The 16,082-nt window shown below is 54.1% G+C and overlaps 1 protein-coding gene across 1 annotated transcript in view; it reads left to right on the top strand.

Moving 5' to 3' along the window:
• ST14 (suppression of tumorigenicity 14 (colon carcinoma)) overlaps positions 1-12,199 on the top strand; it is a 16,357-nt gene extending 4,158 nt beyond the window's left edge. The window contains exons 7-18 of the mRNA XM_004689091.2: positions 706-845; positions 1,139-1,236; positions 1,947-2,056; positions 2,132-2,262; positions 3,929-4,033; positions 4,349-4,459; positions 4,549-4,662; positions 4,990-5,112; positions 5,921-6,107; positions 10,575-10,849; positions 11,374-11,510; positions 11,601-12,199. Of these exons, the coding sequence (XP_004689148.1) occupies positions 706-845; positions 1,139-1,236; positions 1,947-2,056; positions 2,132-2,262; positions 3,929-4,033; positions 4,349-4,459; positions 4,549-4,662; positions 4,990-5,112; positions 5,921-6,107; positions 10,575-10,849; positions 11,374-11,510; positions 11,601-11,762 (1,693 nt within the window). The 3' untranslated portion in view covers positions 11,763-12,199. The remainder of the gene's footprint in view (positions 1-705; positions 846-1,138; positions 1,237-1,946; positions 2,057-2,131; positions 2,263-3,928; positions 4,034-4,348; positions 4,460-4,548; positions 4,663-4,989; positions 5,113-5,920; positions 6,108-10,574; positions 10,850-11,373; positions 11,511-11,600) is intronic.
• Positions 12,200-16,082: the final 3,883 nt, after the last annotated feature.

Raw genomic sequence — 16,082 nt, 5'->3', positions numbered from 1 at the left:
CAGAGGTTCAGGGGCGGTGAGAGGCTTCACCAGAGACAGAGTGGGGAGCAGAACAGGCAGATCGACGAAGTACACTGCTGAGGGGAGCGGCGGTGAGACAGGAGTGGTCTGCCGCGCCACATGGGTCAGCTCCACCCCCCGACCTCAGCACCCCCCACCTCCCGCATTGAATTCATGCCAACATGGCTGTTGATACCTCAGTGCTGTGTTTTAACCTGCTGTGCCACCAGGGAGGACTCCAGTGGTCGCTTTTGATGGTGGTCTCAGGGACTCCAGGGCCTGCATGCCTGAGTCTGAAGTTCAGTCACTTGTTACCAACCATGGGTGTCTCGGGCAAGTTAGAGCTCACCTGGATGCCACTGTCTGTAAAGTGGGGTGATAGTATCTGCTTCATTGCTCGGCTTTGAATACCCGAGTTGCTGACTGTAAAGCACTAGAGCAGCACCTGAGATGGTCTTAATAAGCGTTAGCTGTTGCTGCTACTACTCTGCTATTATTTCGCCCTTTGTTCATTTTATGAATCCTCTATTGTTAGGCCCTTGGTGTTTATGGGTTTTCACTGTTTTAACCAGTCTTACCACTCAGTCCTTATTCAGGTTGCTGGCTGTATGGGAAAGGTCTTTCGAACCAGGTTAGGGGTGGGGTTCCTGGGCCTCTGCTGGGGCTCTGTCTGCTGTCCCTGATGCCTGTCCTTTGCCCTCACAGGCTGTGCGGCACCTACCCTCCCTCCTACAACCTGACCTTCCTCTCCTCTCAGAACGTTTTGCTCGTCACGCTGATTGCCAACACGGAGCGGCGACACCCTGGCTTTGAGGCCATGTTCTTCCAGCTGCCTCGAATGAGCAGTAAGGAGGGACAGGGGCAGGGCTGAGAAGGGACAGGCCTTGGAGACTGACCTTAGCCCCAGAGCTTGTCGGTCCAGCCTGTGACATTGTGCTGGCCCTGGGCAGGGACAACTTTCATGCTTAAACCAGAGGGGTCAGGAGTCATGTCTACACAGTCAGCCACCAGCACTTGGACTTTCTGTGATGCTGTGGGAATCTTGGTAGCTGCAGAGAAGTGCAGGCCTTGTGCCAGGACCCCTGGGCTGCACCCTGGCCAAGCAGCTGCTCACGGTTCCTTGTGCCTTTCCTCTCAGGCTGTGGAGGCTACTTGCAGGGATACAGCGGGACGTTTACCAGCCCCTTCTATCCTGGCCACTACCCACCCAACATCAACTGCACATGGGACATCCAGGTAGGATATGGGAGGGAGAAGGCGGAGGGAGGGGAAGGGGGGGACTGAGGAGAGAAGGGGAGGGGGAGGTGCTGAGGGCAAAGGAGTGAGAGCAGGAGAGAGGGAGGGAAAGGGACTTTGGATGGCAGGGGAGGAAGGGTGGCAGAAGGGGGCTGAGCCCCTTCATCAGCCAAAGAGGGCCCCCTTCTGAAGCCCCTGAGGGCAGGAAGGGGTCGCTAGGGCTGGTCTGCCGTGATAAGGAGTCCCAGATCCAGTTCCTGCTCCTGGTCTGTGCTGACCGAGGCACTTTGGACCCTTTTCACCTCTCACCGCCTGCCTGGCCCTTGGATATAGAGAGTGTGACAGTCTGTCCCTCAGCTGCGCTGTCCACAGGTGCTGTCCAGTGACACTGGAGAACTTGTGAGAGGCGCGTGGGAAGCGCCTGCTCGATAGCAGTGAGACAAGAGCCTTTGGACAGACGAGACTCCCCCTCACACCAGCATCCCCTTTTCTTTGACAATGTCAGAACTTCCCTTAGTTACTTAATTGTGCCATCTTTGAGTCCTGGTCTGTGCTCGGCGGCACCCACCGTGGTGGCCGTGGGCACTGCTCAGCAGCCCTGGCCTCACCAGGGCGGGCGCCCCCCAGTCCCGGCAGCTCCGCGGGAACCTCGCTGGGTTTAGGAAAGAGGGAAAGAAGCAGCAGAGCCCCGAACGCACCTCTCTTGGCAGGTGCCCAGCAGCCGGAACGTGAAGGTGATCTTCAAAGCCTTCTACCTGCTGGAGCCCAGTGTCCCTCTGGGCACCTGCACCAAGGACTATGTGGAGGTCAACGGGGAGAAGTGAGCATCGGGGCTGTGGGGTGGGGGTGCCCGAGCCCCTCGAGGGATCCTGCTCCTACTGTCACCCTCCTCCAGGTACTGTGGAGAGAGACCCCAGTTTGTGGTCGCCAGCCAGAGCAACAGAATCACCGTTCGCCTGCATTCGGATCAGTCGCACACCGACACGGGCTTCTTGGCCGAATACCAGTCCTATGACTCCAGCGACCGTGAGTGAGGCGTCCTAGAAGCAGGAGCCGGGCCAGGGGCCTGAGCCCACTGCACACTCACTTCTGTTTCCTATGGGCATCGTGTTCCTGACTCCCAGATTCTCTATAGTAGCTTTTTTTAAAAAAAGATTTATTTATTTATGCATGCAGAACTGGGGTACAGGCCAGAGGTGTGGGGGTGATGAGAGGCTTCACCAGAGATAGAGTGGGGAGCAGAACAGGCTGACTGACAAACTACACTGCTGAGGGGAGCAGTGGGCAGCTAGGAGAGGTCTCTCGCACCGTGTGGGTCAGCTCCAGGGCAGGGATCGAACTCATGCTGCAGTATTTGGTGATAGCTCCTGAGACTTAGCCTCTTGTGCCACCAGGGAGGCCTCTCCCTCTGGTAGCTAGTGAGTGAAAAAACACTTCCCAGAATGCATTTATGATAAAAGGCCTGGAGTCCTGCGTGAGTGCTTGAGCCCGAGAGCCCCTGAGTTTCTTTGTCCCTGTGAATGTGAGACTCTCTGGTGTCGCAAGCTTGTTTGGATAAATAGCAGCCTTTTGAGACACCGTAGGAAACACCAGGGCAGTCATCACATTAAATAGGCCAAGCTTTGAGAATTCTGCCGTTTTCTCTGAGATACCCATGGTTCCTACTGCCTTTAATTTCACTGTCCTCTCTGTCACCAGCTTGTTCTTTCACACACACGTTTTTTTGTCTCAACCATGCATCAACTGTGCATGGAATAACCTTTTGGAAGGCATTTTAATGACCTGTAGGGTTCCAAATTTAAGTTAAAATTCAGCTATCCAGGCCCTCCCTGGTGGCACAAAGGATAAGGACACAGCTCTGCAAGCGGGCTGCAGCCGCCTCAGTGCGAGTTCCATCCCCACCCCGGAGGTGACCACATGGCTGGCAGACCTCTCCTGACCCGCCCGCTGCTCCCCTCAGCAGTGTACTTCGTCGATCTGCTTTTTCTGCTCCCCACTCTGTCTCTGAGTCCTCTCACTGCCCTTGTACCTCTGGCCTGTGCCCCAGTTCTGTGTGCATAAATAAATAAATCTTTAAAAAAAATTCAGCTGTCCAACTTACCACCCAGAGTAAAACTGGGTCAACAAATACCTTTTGCTACATGACTGAACACCCTGTAGAGAAGCCACAGAGGCCTCCCCTCAGCTTTGTCCTCTGCCTGATGATATCAGTGGTCAGATACACCAATTTCAGGAACACTGAGATGTGGATAGTACTTGGAAGGCATCTGGTGATGCCGTGTGGGTGTGGACCTGACACAGCGTGGCCTGCAGGCCACTGTCACTGTGTTGTGGGCAGGGCCTGGCCCTCGGGGTATAGCTGGCGCAGGGTCCCAGCGGGCAGTGGAACTGTGTGCATGCCCAGGCGGCCTCCCTCCACTTTGCCCAGCGTTTCCCAAGTGTTGGTCACTGAGGGGTGGGAGGTACCCGCCTCCCAGCCCAGGCTGAGGCTCCATGGCCCCTGCGCCCTACCAGTGGCAGGGTGACGCTTGTCACAGTTTGGGGGCATGAAAGCCCCGGGCCGGGGAGGAGGCGTGCAGGCCTGTTTTTCTGAGGAGAGTGGGAGCGGGAGGTCCTCTCTTGGTCCGCAGCGTGATGAAGGGAGGGCCTTGCAGGCCGGCAGCCTGGACGTCAGCCTGTGTCTCCTCTGCAGCGTGCCCGGGGAAGTTCATGTGTAAAACGGGGCGATGCATCCGGAGCGAGCTGCGCTGCGATGGCTGGGCCGACTGCACAGACTACAGCGATGAGCTCAAGTGCCGTGAGTGGGGCTGCGGGGCCCGTGTCGCCTCTGTCCCGCCTGTGACCTGGCTCCTGTCAACTGTCCCCATCGCCGGCACACTGTGCCCGGCTCCCCCTGTGGACATCGAGTCCCCTTCCCGCCCTCCACTGTTTAGAAGCCTTGGCTATGGAGTGTCTGCGGGGCTGGGGGTAACTCCCATAGCAGGGGTGTCCCCGATCCAGCTCTGGGTGGGAAAGTGGCCCCCGGGCAGCTGCATGTTGAGAGAGGCTGGAGGGCAGCCCTGGGTCCCAGCTGTCCCCTGGCCGCCGACAGCTGCCCCTGACCATCTTCCAGAATGCAATGCCACCTACCAGTTCACGTGCAAGAACAAGTTCTGCAAGCCCCTTTTCTGGGTCTGTGACAATGTGAATGACTGCGGGGACAACAGCGATGAGCAGGACTGCAGTGAGTCCCAGGGGAGGGGCTGTCTGGGCTTCCTGCCCCTGGCTCCAGCGGGCCTTCCACTCACTGCCGAGTGTGTGGTGCTTCCTTAGGTTGTCCAGCTGAGACATTCAAGTGTAACAATGGGAAGTGCATCCCGAACAGCCAGCAGTGTGACAGGAAGGACGACTGTGGAGACGGGTCAGATGAAGCCAAATGCACCAGCGGTGAGGCCTGGCCCAGCCCATCTTCCTTCAGGGGTTTTCTTCCAGTGGGGGGCTACACCTGGAGGAAGCAGCCATGGGAGAACACACAGGCCACATGTCTAAAGTTTAGTAAACACAAGCCACCTACTTACTTATTAGGTGTGATGAGAAAGGGTTGGCAGGGCAGAACCTTCCAGAAGGTGGAGAACCTTAAGCAGGACTGGGAGGGACAGTGGGTATGGGTGTGGATCGGTGGGGCAGGTCTGGGTGAGGGACATAAGGTGGGTGGATTGTCGGGCTTCTGATTGGAGAGGAGTTGATTCCCTCCCCCTTGTTCTCCTTGAGCAGTGAGCTTCGTCACCTGCACCAAACATACCTATCAGTGCCGCAACGGACTCTGTTTGAGCAAGAGCAACCCTGAGTGTGATGGGGAGAAGGACTGTAGTGACGGCTCAGATGAGAAGGACTGTGGTGAGGAGGGGCGCCCTGTCTGGTGGTGCAGGTTGTTCACTGTGCAAGGTGCATACAGAGGCAGAGATGAGGCCAGTGCCGCCCTAACCCAGCTCTGCCCTGGTGAGACCATCGGTGTACCTGGAGGAAGGATGACTGCCAGCTGGCACAAAGGCATTGCCCTGTGGACCAGTGCTGGCCTTGGAGGCAAGGCCCAGGCAGCCAGCACGCCAGTGCCTCTGTGGCAGGGCTGGTGTCCCTGCTGCAGTGCTGGGCTGGCCCTGCTCTGCTCACCAGGACACAGGGGAGTGGCAGCCCTGGCTTGCCCGTTTGCCTGGGGGAGAGAGCAGCTTATGAAGTTCCTCTGCGGGGCACCCCCCGCCCCAATCCCGCACTTCAGTTTGCAGCCTCTTGTGTATTTAGAAGAGCTGACTGCTAGTTAAATCTGCTCACTGCTGCAGCTGCTCCGTGACTTCATGTCACCCATCTGCTCTTCCCTCTGAGAGCTGTGTCTTTCCACCTTCCACAAGGACATCTAGGCAAATTAAAGCTAAGCAAACCAGCAGGTGTCTGGAGGCCCCTAAATGTATTTGTGCAGGAGAGGCGGGGGGAGGTGGGAATGGGAGGGTTTTGAATGGGGGAGTAGGGGAGAGGGGCCAGGTGGAAGCCAGTGCATCTCTGAGTTTCCAAGGCTCTTGTAGGGGGTCCCTCATGTCATGACGCTTAGCAGTGCTCACGCCACCTGGGCTCCTGCTGATGCTGGCACATGGCCTGGGGTTAGTGCCCCACCATATCTCACTGTCTATGGGTTTCCGCTCTCTCCCCCTAGACTGTGGGCTGCGGTCGTTCACCCGGCAGGCTCGGGTCGTTGGGGGCGAGAATGCAGATGAAGGCGAGTGGCCCTGGCAGGTTAGCCTCCACGCCCAGGACCAGGGCCACGTGTGCGGGGCGTCGCTCATCTCGCCCAACTGGATGGTGTCGGCAGCTCACTGCTACGTGGACGAGAGAGGATTCAGGTGGGCCTCTGAGCAGGAAATGGGGGCCTCCTCACAGGCCTTGCATGGGGTCCTTGCGCTGCCTGGGATAGGGAAGCCCCCTGTGTCTGTGAGTCATGCCAGGGTGGGACAGCAGGAGAACTGGTGCGGTGGCACGCGCCCTTGTTCAGGGCTTACTAACGTAGTAATATGGAATAATGGGCTTTTCATCATCCTAATGAGGAGCGCCCTCTCCATCAAGCCCTATCTAAGTGCCTCTCTTAACTGGTTGGGCAGGTCTGAATTTGTCCCTGTTTTACAGAAATGGGCTCAGAGAGGTAAGGTCATTTGCTCAAGCATGCACAGCTTTGAAGTGGCAGACTTTTTTTTTTTTTTTTTTTGCTTAGAAGAACTGGCATGTAGATAGACGTGTGGGGAGGATTTACCTGTAACAGTGGGGAGCACAACAGGAAGATCTATTGAAATGCGCTGCTGAGGGGAGCAGCAGGTGGGACAAGAGAGGTCTGCGGCACCATGTGGGTCACCTTTCCGGCTGGAGGTTGAATTCAGGCCATATCCCTAGGCCACATGGGAGGCCCTGAAGTGGTAGACTTGACCCATGTGTGTGGATTCCAAGGCTGTGTGATTCGTCTGCACTATGGAGACTCCCTGGGATCAGTAGAAACAGGCCTGGCATTCACATTCCAGCTCAGGCCTGCCAGGTGACCTTGGGCAAGTTTTCACACTTCCTAGGCTTCACATTCCTTAGTATGATGTGATCCTTATCCTTAAAGTTGTGCCAGTTAAATATAACAAGGTGCGGGGAACCCTGAACCCTGTGCCGGGCACACAATAGGTGCTTGGCACATTGTAGCTCAAGTCCGTGGCAGACTTGAGCCCGAAGTAGGAAAAGCAGGTAAGGAAGATGGAGGCCATTGGTGTCTTAGTCGTAGTAACCCAGGCCCTTTTGCCACTGTCTGTGGGAAGGGAGTCTGGGGAGACAGTTTGCTCCTGAGGAAGTTGGCACAGAGGGGCAACTTCCTCTGAAGGCCTCCCCCTGGGGACCTTTCTGCTGAGTATAGCCTCTTTGCTTAGGCAGCTCGTGGAAAGGTGACTCTGGCTGCCATAAGAGCCCTTTGCTGGGAGGAGTGGAAAGCTGCACCGCTATCAGGAAGACAGGACAGGACAGGACCTAGAGCACATAGCAGGCCTTCAGCGCAGATGCTGGGGTGGCCAGACGGTCCACAGGCAAGGGAAAGTCTGGTGGCAATGGAGTGAGATCCATTGTCGGGGCCTCAGGGCAGCCTCATCCAGCCTGACTCTTGGGCCCTCTTCTCTTGTCACTCCATTCACTGGGAAGAAAGGTTTTTCCTTCTTTGTGGAAGGATGGGTGCGGTGCTGGGTGCTTCTTTAAGAATGTTTTCAAACAGGGGCCTCCCTGGTGGCTCAGGGGTTAAAGTCTCAGGGCTACCATCCACTGTAGCATGAGTCAATCCCCTGCCAGAGAGCTGACCCACATGGTGCAGCAGACCTCTCCTGACCCGCCGGCTGATCCCCCCAGCCTGTTCTGCTCCCCACTGTCTTTGGTGAATCTTCTCACCCATCCCTGCACCTCTGGCCTGTAACCAGTTCTTAAATATATAAATACAGTAATAAACACAGTAGTATTTTATATATATGTGTGTGTTTATTTTTACATCATTTTGTACATTTTTTTTTTCATCTCAGTTGTAATCCCCGTGGGTTTCCCATCACCGAGTCACCCGTGTGCCATCACCATAGTCCCGTGCACTTCTCCCCCACCCCCACCCCACGGTTTTTAATCCCATTCCCCACTCCACCCCCACAAAATGTCTGTGGTATATGGCTGTTCATTATTCTTATTATTTTCTCGCCTGGTCCATTATACTGCTATGAGCGAAACCATCCAGTATTTTTCTTTTTCTTTCTGGCTTATCTCACTAAGCATGATCTTTTCCAAGTTGCTGCAAAAGACATGTGTTTTTTTTTTTTTTGGTTGCTGAGTAATATTCCATTGTATATATGTACCACATCTTTTTAATCCAGTCATCTACTTTTGGGCATTTGGGCTGCTTCCATGTTTTTCCAGTTGTAAATAAAGCAGCAATAAACATGGGGGTGCAGGTATCTTCTTGAATCAGTGTTTTTGTGTCTTTTGGGTAGATACCTAGGAGTGGAATTGCTGGGTTGTAAACATAGTAGTATTTAAAAAAATGTTTCAAACAAACTTTTTATTTTGGAATGCAGACAAATTGCAAAATTAGTGCAGAATTCTGCTACACCCCTGACTTAATCTTCTATGCAACTGCTTGTCAACACAAAGAAACACATCGGTTTTTCTTGATGAATTCAACCCAGACTTTATTGACATTTCACCAGTGTCCATGTCAACATCTTTACATCCTCTTGTTCCAGTCCAGTTTACAATCTGTCTCCCCATGTCCTCTGTCTGTGACAGTTTCTCAGTCTTTGTGTTCTAGGACCCTGCCTGGGTATGGTCAACTGCCCTGGGAATGGCCCCTGTCTTGGTCTGTCTGGCTTTTTCTCCTGATTAGATTGGGGTTCTGAGTGTTTGGAAAGAATAACACATCATTTTAGCAGGTAAACTATGTCAACAGGATTTATCAGTAGGACAGCAGCCCCCCGCCCTTGTCCGTGGGGTTGTCTCTCAAGAGCCCAGTGGATGCCTGAAACACAGGTAGTACTGAACCCGATAGATATTAGGTTTTTCCTGCACATACACACCTCTGGTGAAGTGATGAACAAGGCACAGTGAGAGAGCAGCCGCAGCAGCTGACCGTAAAAGAGGTTGTACATTCTAATGAAGGCTACGTGAATGGACCGCTCCTCCCTCCCTCTCTCTCACTCTCTTATATGCAAGTGTCTCCCTATATGAAACATTTTCTGCATAAGGCTGACAGTGGGTAAGGTGACTAAAGTTGAAGAAGTGAAGCCTCAGATAAAGGGGGTCTCCTGTAAGGTCAATCATTTGGTTAAAATAGTGTTTGCCCGCTTTCTGCATGATGAGGTCACTCTTTTCTTCCTTTCCTTGCTTTATTCTCTGGATCTGAGTCAATCTGGAAGTCTGAAAGAGTTTTCCCTTTTCTCCCATTTATTTATTTACTCATGTATTTCTATTTCTGTGGACTCATGTATATTTCTCTTTTGGGTTGTAATCCTATAGCTTGTTTGTTTTTCAAATTGTTCCAGATTTGACCACGGGGAAGTTTCTGAAGTTGGTGCCTGTGTCTCCTTCACACGACCCCTTACTTTCATTTTGTTGAACCTCCTCTTCCTTTCTCATCCTACCAGAAAGCGCTCCTGGCTCTAGGCTTACCTTGGTCTTCTTATCCTCCATCAATCCTTCAAATGTAGGGCCTGTTCTGTAGCGAGGACTCGGGCACCGAGAGATTAAGTAGCTTGCCCACAGTCACACACAGCCAGATCTGAAGCTAGGCAGCGTGGCCCAGCGCTAGGATTGGCCACTTCTCCGAAGGCCCCTGTCGCAGGGTCATGGTAGTTAGAACTGAGATTTGGGTATGCTGTCCTCAGGGCTGCCACAGCCCAGTGTGCCCCAGCTTCTTGGCAGGTGTGCCCCGGCTTCTTGGCAGGTGTGCCCCGGCTTCCTGGCAGGTGTGCCTACTTCCCGAAGCTTCCACCCAGACTGCCTTCTCTTGTTCTTGTTTCCTTGGCTTCAGCATTTCATTTCTTTCTTTTTTTATATATATAATATAGTAGTTTATTTTTACATCATTTTGTACTTTTTTTTTTCATCTCAGTTGTAATCCCTGTGGGTTTCCCATCACCAAGTCACCCGTGTGCCTCACCATAGAGCATTTCATTTCTTATTCCCTTTCCCTTTGTTGTTTGTTTGTTTTTGAGATTTTTAAAAAAGATTTATTTATTGATGCATACAAAACTGTGGTACAGGCCAGAGGTGCAGGGGTGGTAAGAGGATTCACCAGAGACAGAGTGGGGAGCAGAACAGGCAGATGGATGAAGTACATATACTGAGGGGAGCAGCAGGCGGGTCAGGAGAGGTCTGGCGCGCCGTGTGGGTCACCTCCAGGGTAGGCATTGAACTCATGCTGAAGTGACTTTAGCTTCTTAGTGCTGTGCTTTAACCCACTGCGCCACCAGGGAGGGCCCCAGATTTATTTTTATTTATTTATGCATACAGAACTGGGGTGCAGGGCAGAGGTTCAGGGGGTGAGAGGATTCACCAGAGACAGAATGGGGAGCAGAACAGGTGGATTTACTGAAATACATATACCTGATACAGTGTCCAAACTACGAGCCACTACTGCTACCAGTAGCAAACAGTAGATAGAGTTCAATCTATTTTTTGAACGAATATGTGCTAAGGGAAACCAAGAGGTCACGGGAGGTGTGGGGAGGAGGCCGCAGTCCCAGCTGAGGGTCAAGGCTGCTGCCCCTCCGCCTGGCAGCCCAGATGGCACCCATGGCAGCTCTCCCTTCCCTCCCCAGTTACTCTGACCCCCAAAAGTGGAAGGCCTACCTCGGCCTGCACGACCAGAGAAAGCGCACCGCTCCCGGGGTGCAGAAGCTAGGGCTCAAGCGCATCATCCGTCACCCCTCCTTCAACGACTTCACCTTCGACTATGACATCGCGCTGCTGGAGCTGGAGAAGCCCGCGGAGTACAGCAGCACCGTGCGCCCCATCTGCCTGCCCGACACCTCGCACTCCTTCCCCACGGGCAAGGCCATCTGGGTGACCGGCTGGGGTCACACGGAGGAGGGAGGTGAGTGGGCCTGGTGCGGCTGCTCAGGAGCGACTTGAAGCCAGGTGGGGAGAGGGGGAGCGTTTGGCGACCAGGCTGTGCCCCCACCCAAGTGTCCTTGGCAAGTGACTTAGACTCCTGAGCCCGTTTCTCCACCTGTGAACATAAAAGCCTCTCCCGAGTGGCCCTGGTGAATGCAAGCGACTTCCTTAGAAGGCTCTATGTCAGGTTCAGGGAGGAGCTGGCCTCTACAGTCCTTCCAGAAGCCTCTATCTGAAAGCCACTACTTGGTAAACGTCACACAAGAAAGAGTCAGAATACTGCTCCAGTGCCCTGTTGGAAATGTGTGGATTAGAGTCAAGGTGTAGACAAGGAAAGCAAAACCTGCCTTAGGGCCCCACGGCTTTAATAGCCTCAGCTGCCTTCTGTCTCCTGCACCCCATCCCTCCCGTGGTCACTGAGATGTGGCCTCTGGGTTCTCCCTGTGGGGCGCCTGGCCTGGGCTTCCCGGAGGAGTCGAGTCCAGCCTGCGCGCTTCTCCACAGGCTCCGCGGCCGTGATCCTGCAGAAGGGCGAGATCCGCGTCATCAACCAGACCACCTGCGAGAAGCTGCTCCCGCAGCAGATCACCCCACGCATGATGTGCGTGGGCTACCTCAGCGGGGGCGTGGACGCCTGCCAGGTGCGTCTGGGGGCGCCGGGGGGCCTGGGGGAGGCGTGCAGGGGCGGGGGAGGCGAAGGGGGGCGCTCACACGCGTTTGTCTCCCCTCAGGGCGATTCTGGGGGCCCCCTGTCCAGCGTGGAGGCGGATGGCCGGATCTTCCAGGCGGGTGTGGTGAGCTGGGGTGACGGCTGCGCGCAGAGGGACAAGCCAGGCGTGTACACCAGGCTCCCTGTGTTCCGGGACTGGATTAAAGAGCAGACTGGGGTGTAGAGGCAGGGACTTCACTCCGCGCCAGCAGCGCGCACGCCCGAGGGCTGAGAACTGGATCGCTAACGGCACCCCGCTCCAGGCCCCCTGAACCCAGACTGTGAACTGAGTTCCCCGGACTCTGAAAATGGTGAATTAGCCTGGAGAGCCCCACACCTCCTGCTCCTGCACTGCGCCCACGGGAGGTGAACAGGGGCCACCGGCAGTGCCGGGCACGACGGTGCTTTGAAGACACCGCAGCCCTCTCCAGGGCAAAGCCTTGCCGAGCCTCTCTGTCCTCAAGGTCTGCCTCTGCCGCCATGTGAAGGCAGCGGCACTGTTGCCTCTGGGAGCCTCAGGTGGGGTCACTGGGATGCTGTGGACCCCTGGGGTAGGCTGGCAGGAAACCCAGGCCAGAAGGACACTAAATGACTGTGTCGGAGTCTCAGATAGAAATTGTTTAACCGGCTGTGGGGGGTTGGGGGGTGGGGTGGGGCGGGGATGTGTATTTGTGTATGTGAGTAAAACACTTCTTTTTCTTATTGGAGTTGATGGACTCTCCTTCCTCTTCACCCCAGTTGCAAAAACTGGGTTTAAATCTCAGCACACACCCTGAAGTCAGGCTAAGGGGGGCGGTCCACAGTGCCCCAGAACCTGGTCCCCTGAAAGGAGGGGTGGTTAGGGCAGAGAGCTGGGTCTTGGGAGAGGCATGTGATGGGGAGTGGGTACTGCAGCCTGGGTCTAGCCTAGACGAAAGGAGGAAATAGACTGGGGAGCTGGTCATGTGATTGCTATGGGGGAGGGGCTGACAGGAGGATGTGAATGGAACGTCTTAAGATTTATGCACGTAAGAACTGGGGTATAGGCCATAGGTGTTGGGGGGGTGGGTGTGAGAGGATTCACCAGAGACACAGTGGGGAGCAAAACAGGCAGATTGATGAAGTACACTGCTGAGGGGAGCAGCTGGGGAGACAGGAGAGATCTGCGGGGCTTTGTGGGTCAGCTCCCTGGCTGGGGATCAAACTCGTGCTACAGTGGCTGTGGTTAGCTTCACAGTGCTGTGCTTTAGCCCATTGCACCACCGGGAGGGCCTTTTTTCCCCTCTGAGTCTCATTAACTGAATGAAACTTTTGAAGGAAGGAAGTGACCTTGGTTAATGTTCTCATGTCAGTAGTAGTATTCTCTTGACCAGTGGGACAGTGTCAAGGATCTGAGAGGACTAAGGGAGTTCCTGACTGGAATTTTGAGGGCCTTCCATGTTCCAAGGCACTCTCAGCTGGGGCCCTGGAAAAGGAGCAGACCTGGGAAGAGAAATCAGAAGGCCAGTGCCATAAGGAAATACGGGCTGGTCTTTGCTTTTGCTGAATTCTCCAGAAATCTACACCACCCCCGCCCACAATCCACAAACAACTCTTAGAAAATGCTAATACATTTTTGTCAAATGAATGGTTTTGCCTTCTATGATTTTTGGAAACGAAAGAAAGACACAGTTGGGTTGATGTTGCAAACCCACCGAGGGGTGAGAATGAAGCAGGATCCTGGGGTCTGAAGTCTGAAGTCTGTGTGTATTAGGACTGCCCATGGGTATAAAAGGTGCAGGGAAAAACAGGAAATGTTCCCTATGAAAAGGGTGGGGTGCATGTTTAGGAAATGTTCCCTACTAAAATGGGTGGGGTGCATGCTTGTACCCGGCCTGGGGCTTCTTGTAGCTTCTGCTTGATACAAAGTAGTGGGCTGCAGCTATTTGCAGGACAGAGTGCACTGTGCTCTGCTGGCTTGTTGGCCTTACTGGGGAGTGTGCTCACCCATGCACAACATTAGCCAGGGCAGACAGGTGCACTTGAGGTCCTGCAGAGTTAGCCCCAGGTTGAAGCAATCTGGGAAGGCTTCTTGAAGGAGGTGAGCTGCCTTTTTCATTTTATTCTGAGTGTATCATCTTGGGAGGGAAGGAGAAATTTCATCTTGTCATCTGTGCAAACATCCACATTGGATATTGGGTTTGCTTCCCAAGGAAGGGAAAGAATATGCACTCTTTTTAAGATTTATTTATTTATGTATACAGAGGGTATAGGCCTGAGGTTGGGGATGGTGGGGTGGTGAGAGCATTTACCAGAGCCAGAGTGGGGAGCAGAATAGGTAGATCTACTGAAATACACTGCTTAGAGGAGCAATGGGTAAGACAGGAGAGGTCTGTCGTGCCATGTGGGTCACCTCCCTGGCTGGGACTCGTGCTGAAGCAGCTGCAGCTATCTTTGCAGGCTGCACTTAACCTACTGCACCACCAGGGAGGGCTCAAGTTCGTGTGCACTTACCAGGGCCTGGGAAGTAGACAGATAAAGATGCTGCCAAAGACTCCTGTGCAGCCCGTGCCATCTTAGGAAAATTGGACATATAGGGGTGCTCCCAGTGACCTATATGGCATCCAGTTTGTACGAGCACAACCCTGCAGGCTGTCAGGCTCCGCTATGTGGTTGTCCATATAGTGGGGTTCAGGAAAGATGGCCTGGCTCGTTCTCCTACCATGCCCTGACATGAGGCCACCTTCCAGGTCAGACAGCTGGGAAGCCGCTAAGACTAAACAGTGATCACACCCTCGACGGCAGTGTCCGGCAGGCACACCTCACCCTCTCCAACAGTCTCAGCAGTGGGCCTGGTGTGGACACTGGGCATGCATCAGTTGACCGTGTCCCCAGGGTGTAGCCTGCGGGGCTGGGAACATTAGCTCCATCTGGGCTCTGCACACTGCCCTACCTCCTGCATCAGAAGCTGGGCAGGCCTTGCAGTATGTCCAAGGCAAGGCTCCAGGTCATTGTAATGTTCTTGAAGTTTGAAAACCTAGTTTCAGCATCCGTATCACTCACCCAGAGCTGTGGATGGCAGCCTGTCCTGCAGTCCTGGCAGGACCCTGGCAGCCTCACACAGTCAACACCTGGAAACTCAACACCCTGTAAGTGCCCGTAAAAATATGGTGGAGCTAAGTCCAGAGGTACTTCTGAGCAGAGACAGGAGTAGGCCAAGATTCTTAGCTAGACGTCAAGGGCATCACTCTGTGCTCCACACTGCTAGCCCTGCCGAAGACAGAAGTCCTGGGGATAAACAGTCTGAGTTGACAGAAGTGCCAGCCGGTCTGTTCCTTCTCCCCGCTGAGCACAGCAGCACCAGCCGTGCCAGCTGCAGAGTGGCTGTGGTGCACAGCCTGGGCTGGGTACATACAATGGGCCAGAGGCCTGCTTGGGCCAGCTCCTGGCCTGCTGTTGCTTCACACGGGAAGGTTCAGAGAAGCAGTAATAACCACCTTGAACACATTTGCATGTTTAACTCAATAACTATCTCCAAGTGTGTGACAAAAAATTCAATTAATCTGGTGCAACCTGCTGCTATAGGCAGCTTGAGGTGAACATGCACCCCTATACCATGCTGAGTAGGAGGCTGCTGAGGCGGATAGACTCCCTCCTCCCCACCCACAGCAACTAGCCTGCTTTGCGCTGTTTGGGGGGGGGGCAGCAGCCTTGGTGGATGGAGGACCCTAGGGCCCACTGCTCCATCTCTGGGTGTGGGTCCTCACTGCTACTCCGTCACGCTGAGAGCTCCAGAGAGGAGGAAGTGGCAGGGAACAGGCTGAGCAACTGGACACCTGCTCACAACACCGCCACACACACCCCATGCCCAGGGAGGGCTTTGTCCCCTGCTGACTGGCCTTTCTTAGATGCTAGCATCTCCAAACCATCTCTGGTCCCCTCCAAACTAACTTTGATAATCACTTTAACAATAATCAAAACCATTTAGAGTTTAGTGAATGTTTTGATCCTGCAGGATTTTAGATTCTGCAGGAGTAACAGTAAATTTTGGTCTAGTCAGGACCGTGTAGATGAGGGTCCAGCTGGGAGGTCCAGAGACACAGCCATAGGTGGGGAGGGGTTGCAGGGGACAGTCAACCACTAGGGGGCATCACAGGGTTTTAGCTGCAAGATAGGTGAGGAGCTAGTGCCCAGCTGACTGGAGAGAGGACCAGTGGGGCCTACTGGCCTGGAGGGGGCCTGGGAGGAGGAGGGGGAAGTACTCTCAGTGCCTGCACGTCTAATTTGCCTAATTTCAATTAACTCTCACACTGTTCCCATTTTACAGTTAGAAAACCAAGATACCTACCAAGACTAATTGCCAAGGCCTGGTGTTTAGGAAAGCTTGATCCATGCTTTGAGTGCTGGTCTAAAGACTCCTGAGCCGGACTCTTGGCAAGACCCCCTCACAAGCTAGATGTCACTCTCTGTCACTTCATAAGGGACGTTAGCACTACAGTGAAGCTAGGCTGTCTCAGGGAAATAGACCCATGAAGCCGCCGCATCT

This window comes from Condylura cristata, unplaced genomic scaffold (assembly GCF_000260355.1).
Source record: "Condylura cristata isolate star-nosed mole 26May11 unplaced genomic scaffold, ConCri1.0 scaffold00025, whole genome shotgun sequence".
Classification (NCBI taxonomy): domain Eukaryota; kingdom Metazoa; phylum Chordata; class Mammalia; order Eulipotyphla; family Talpidae; genus Condylura; species Condylura cristata.
The sequence above is the reverse complement of the archived record's forward strand: the minus strand, read 5'-3'. Positions and strand labels throughout refer to the sequence as shown.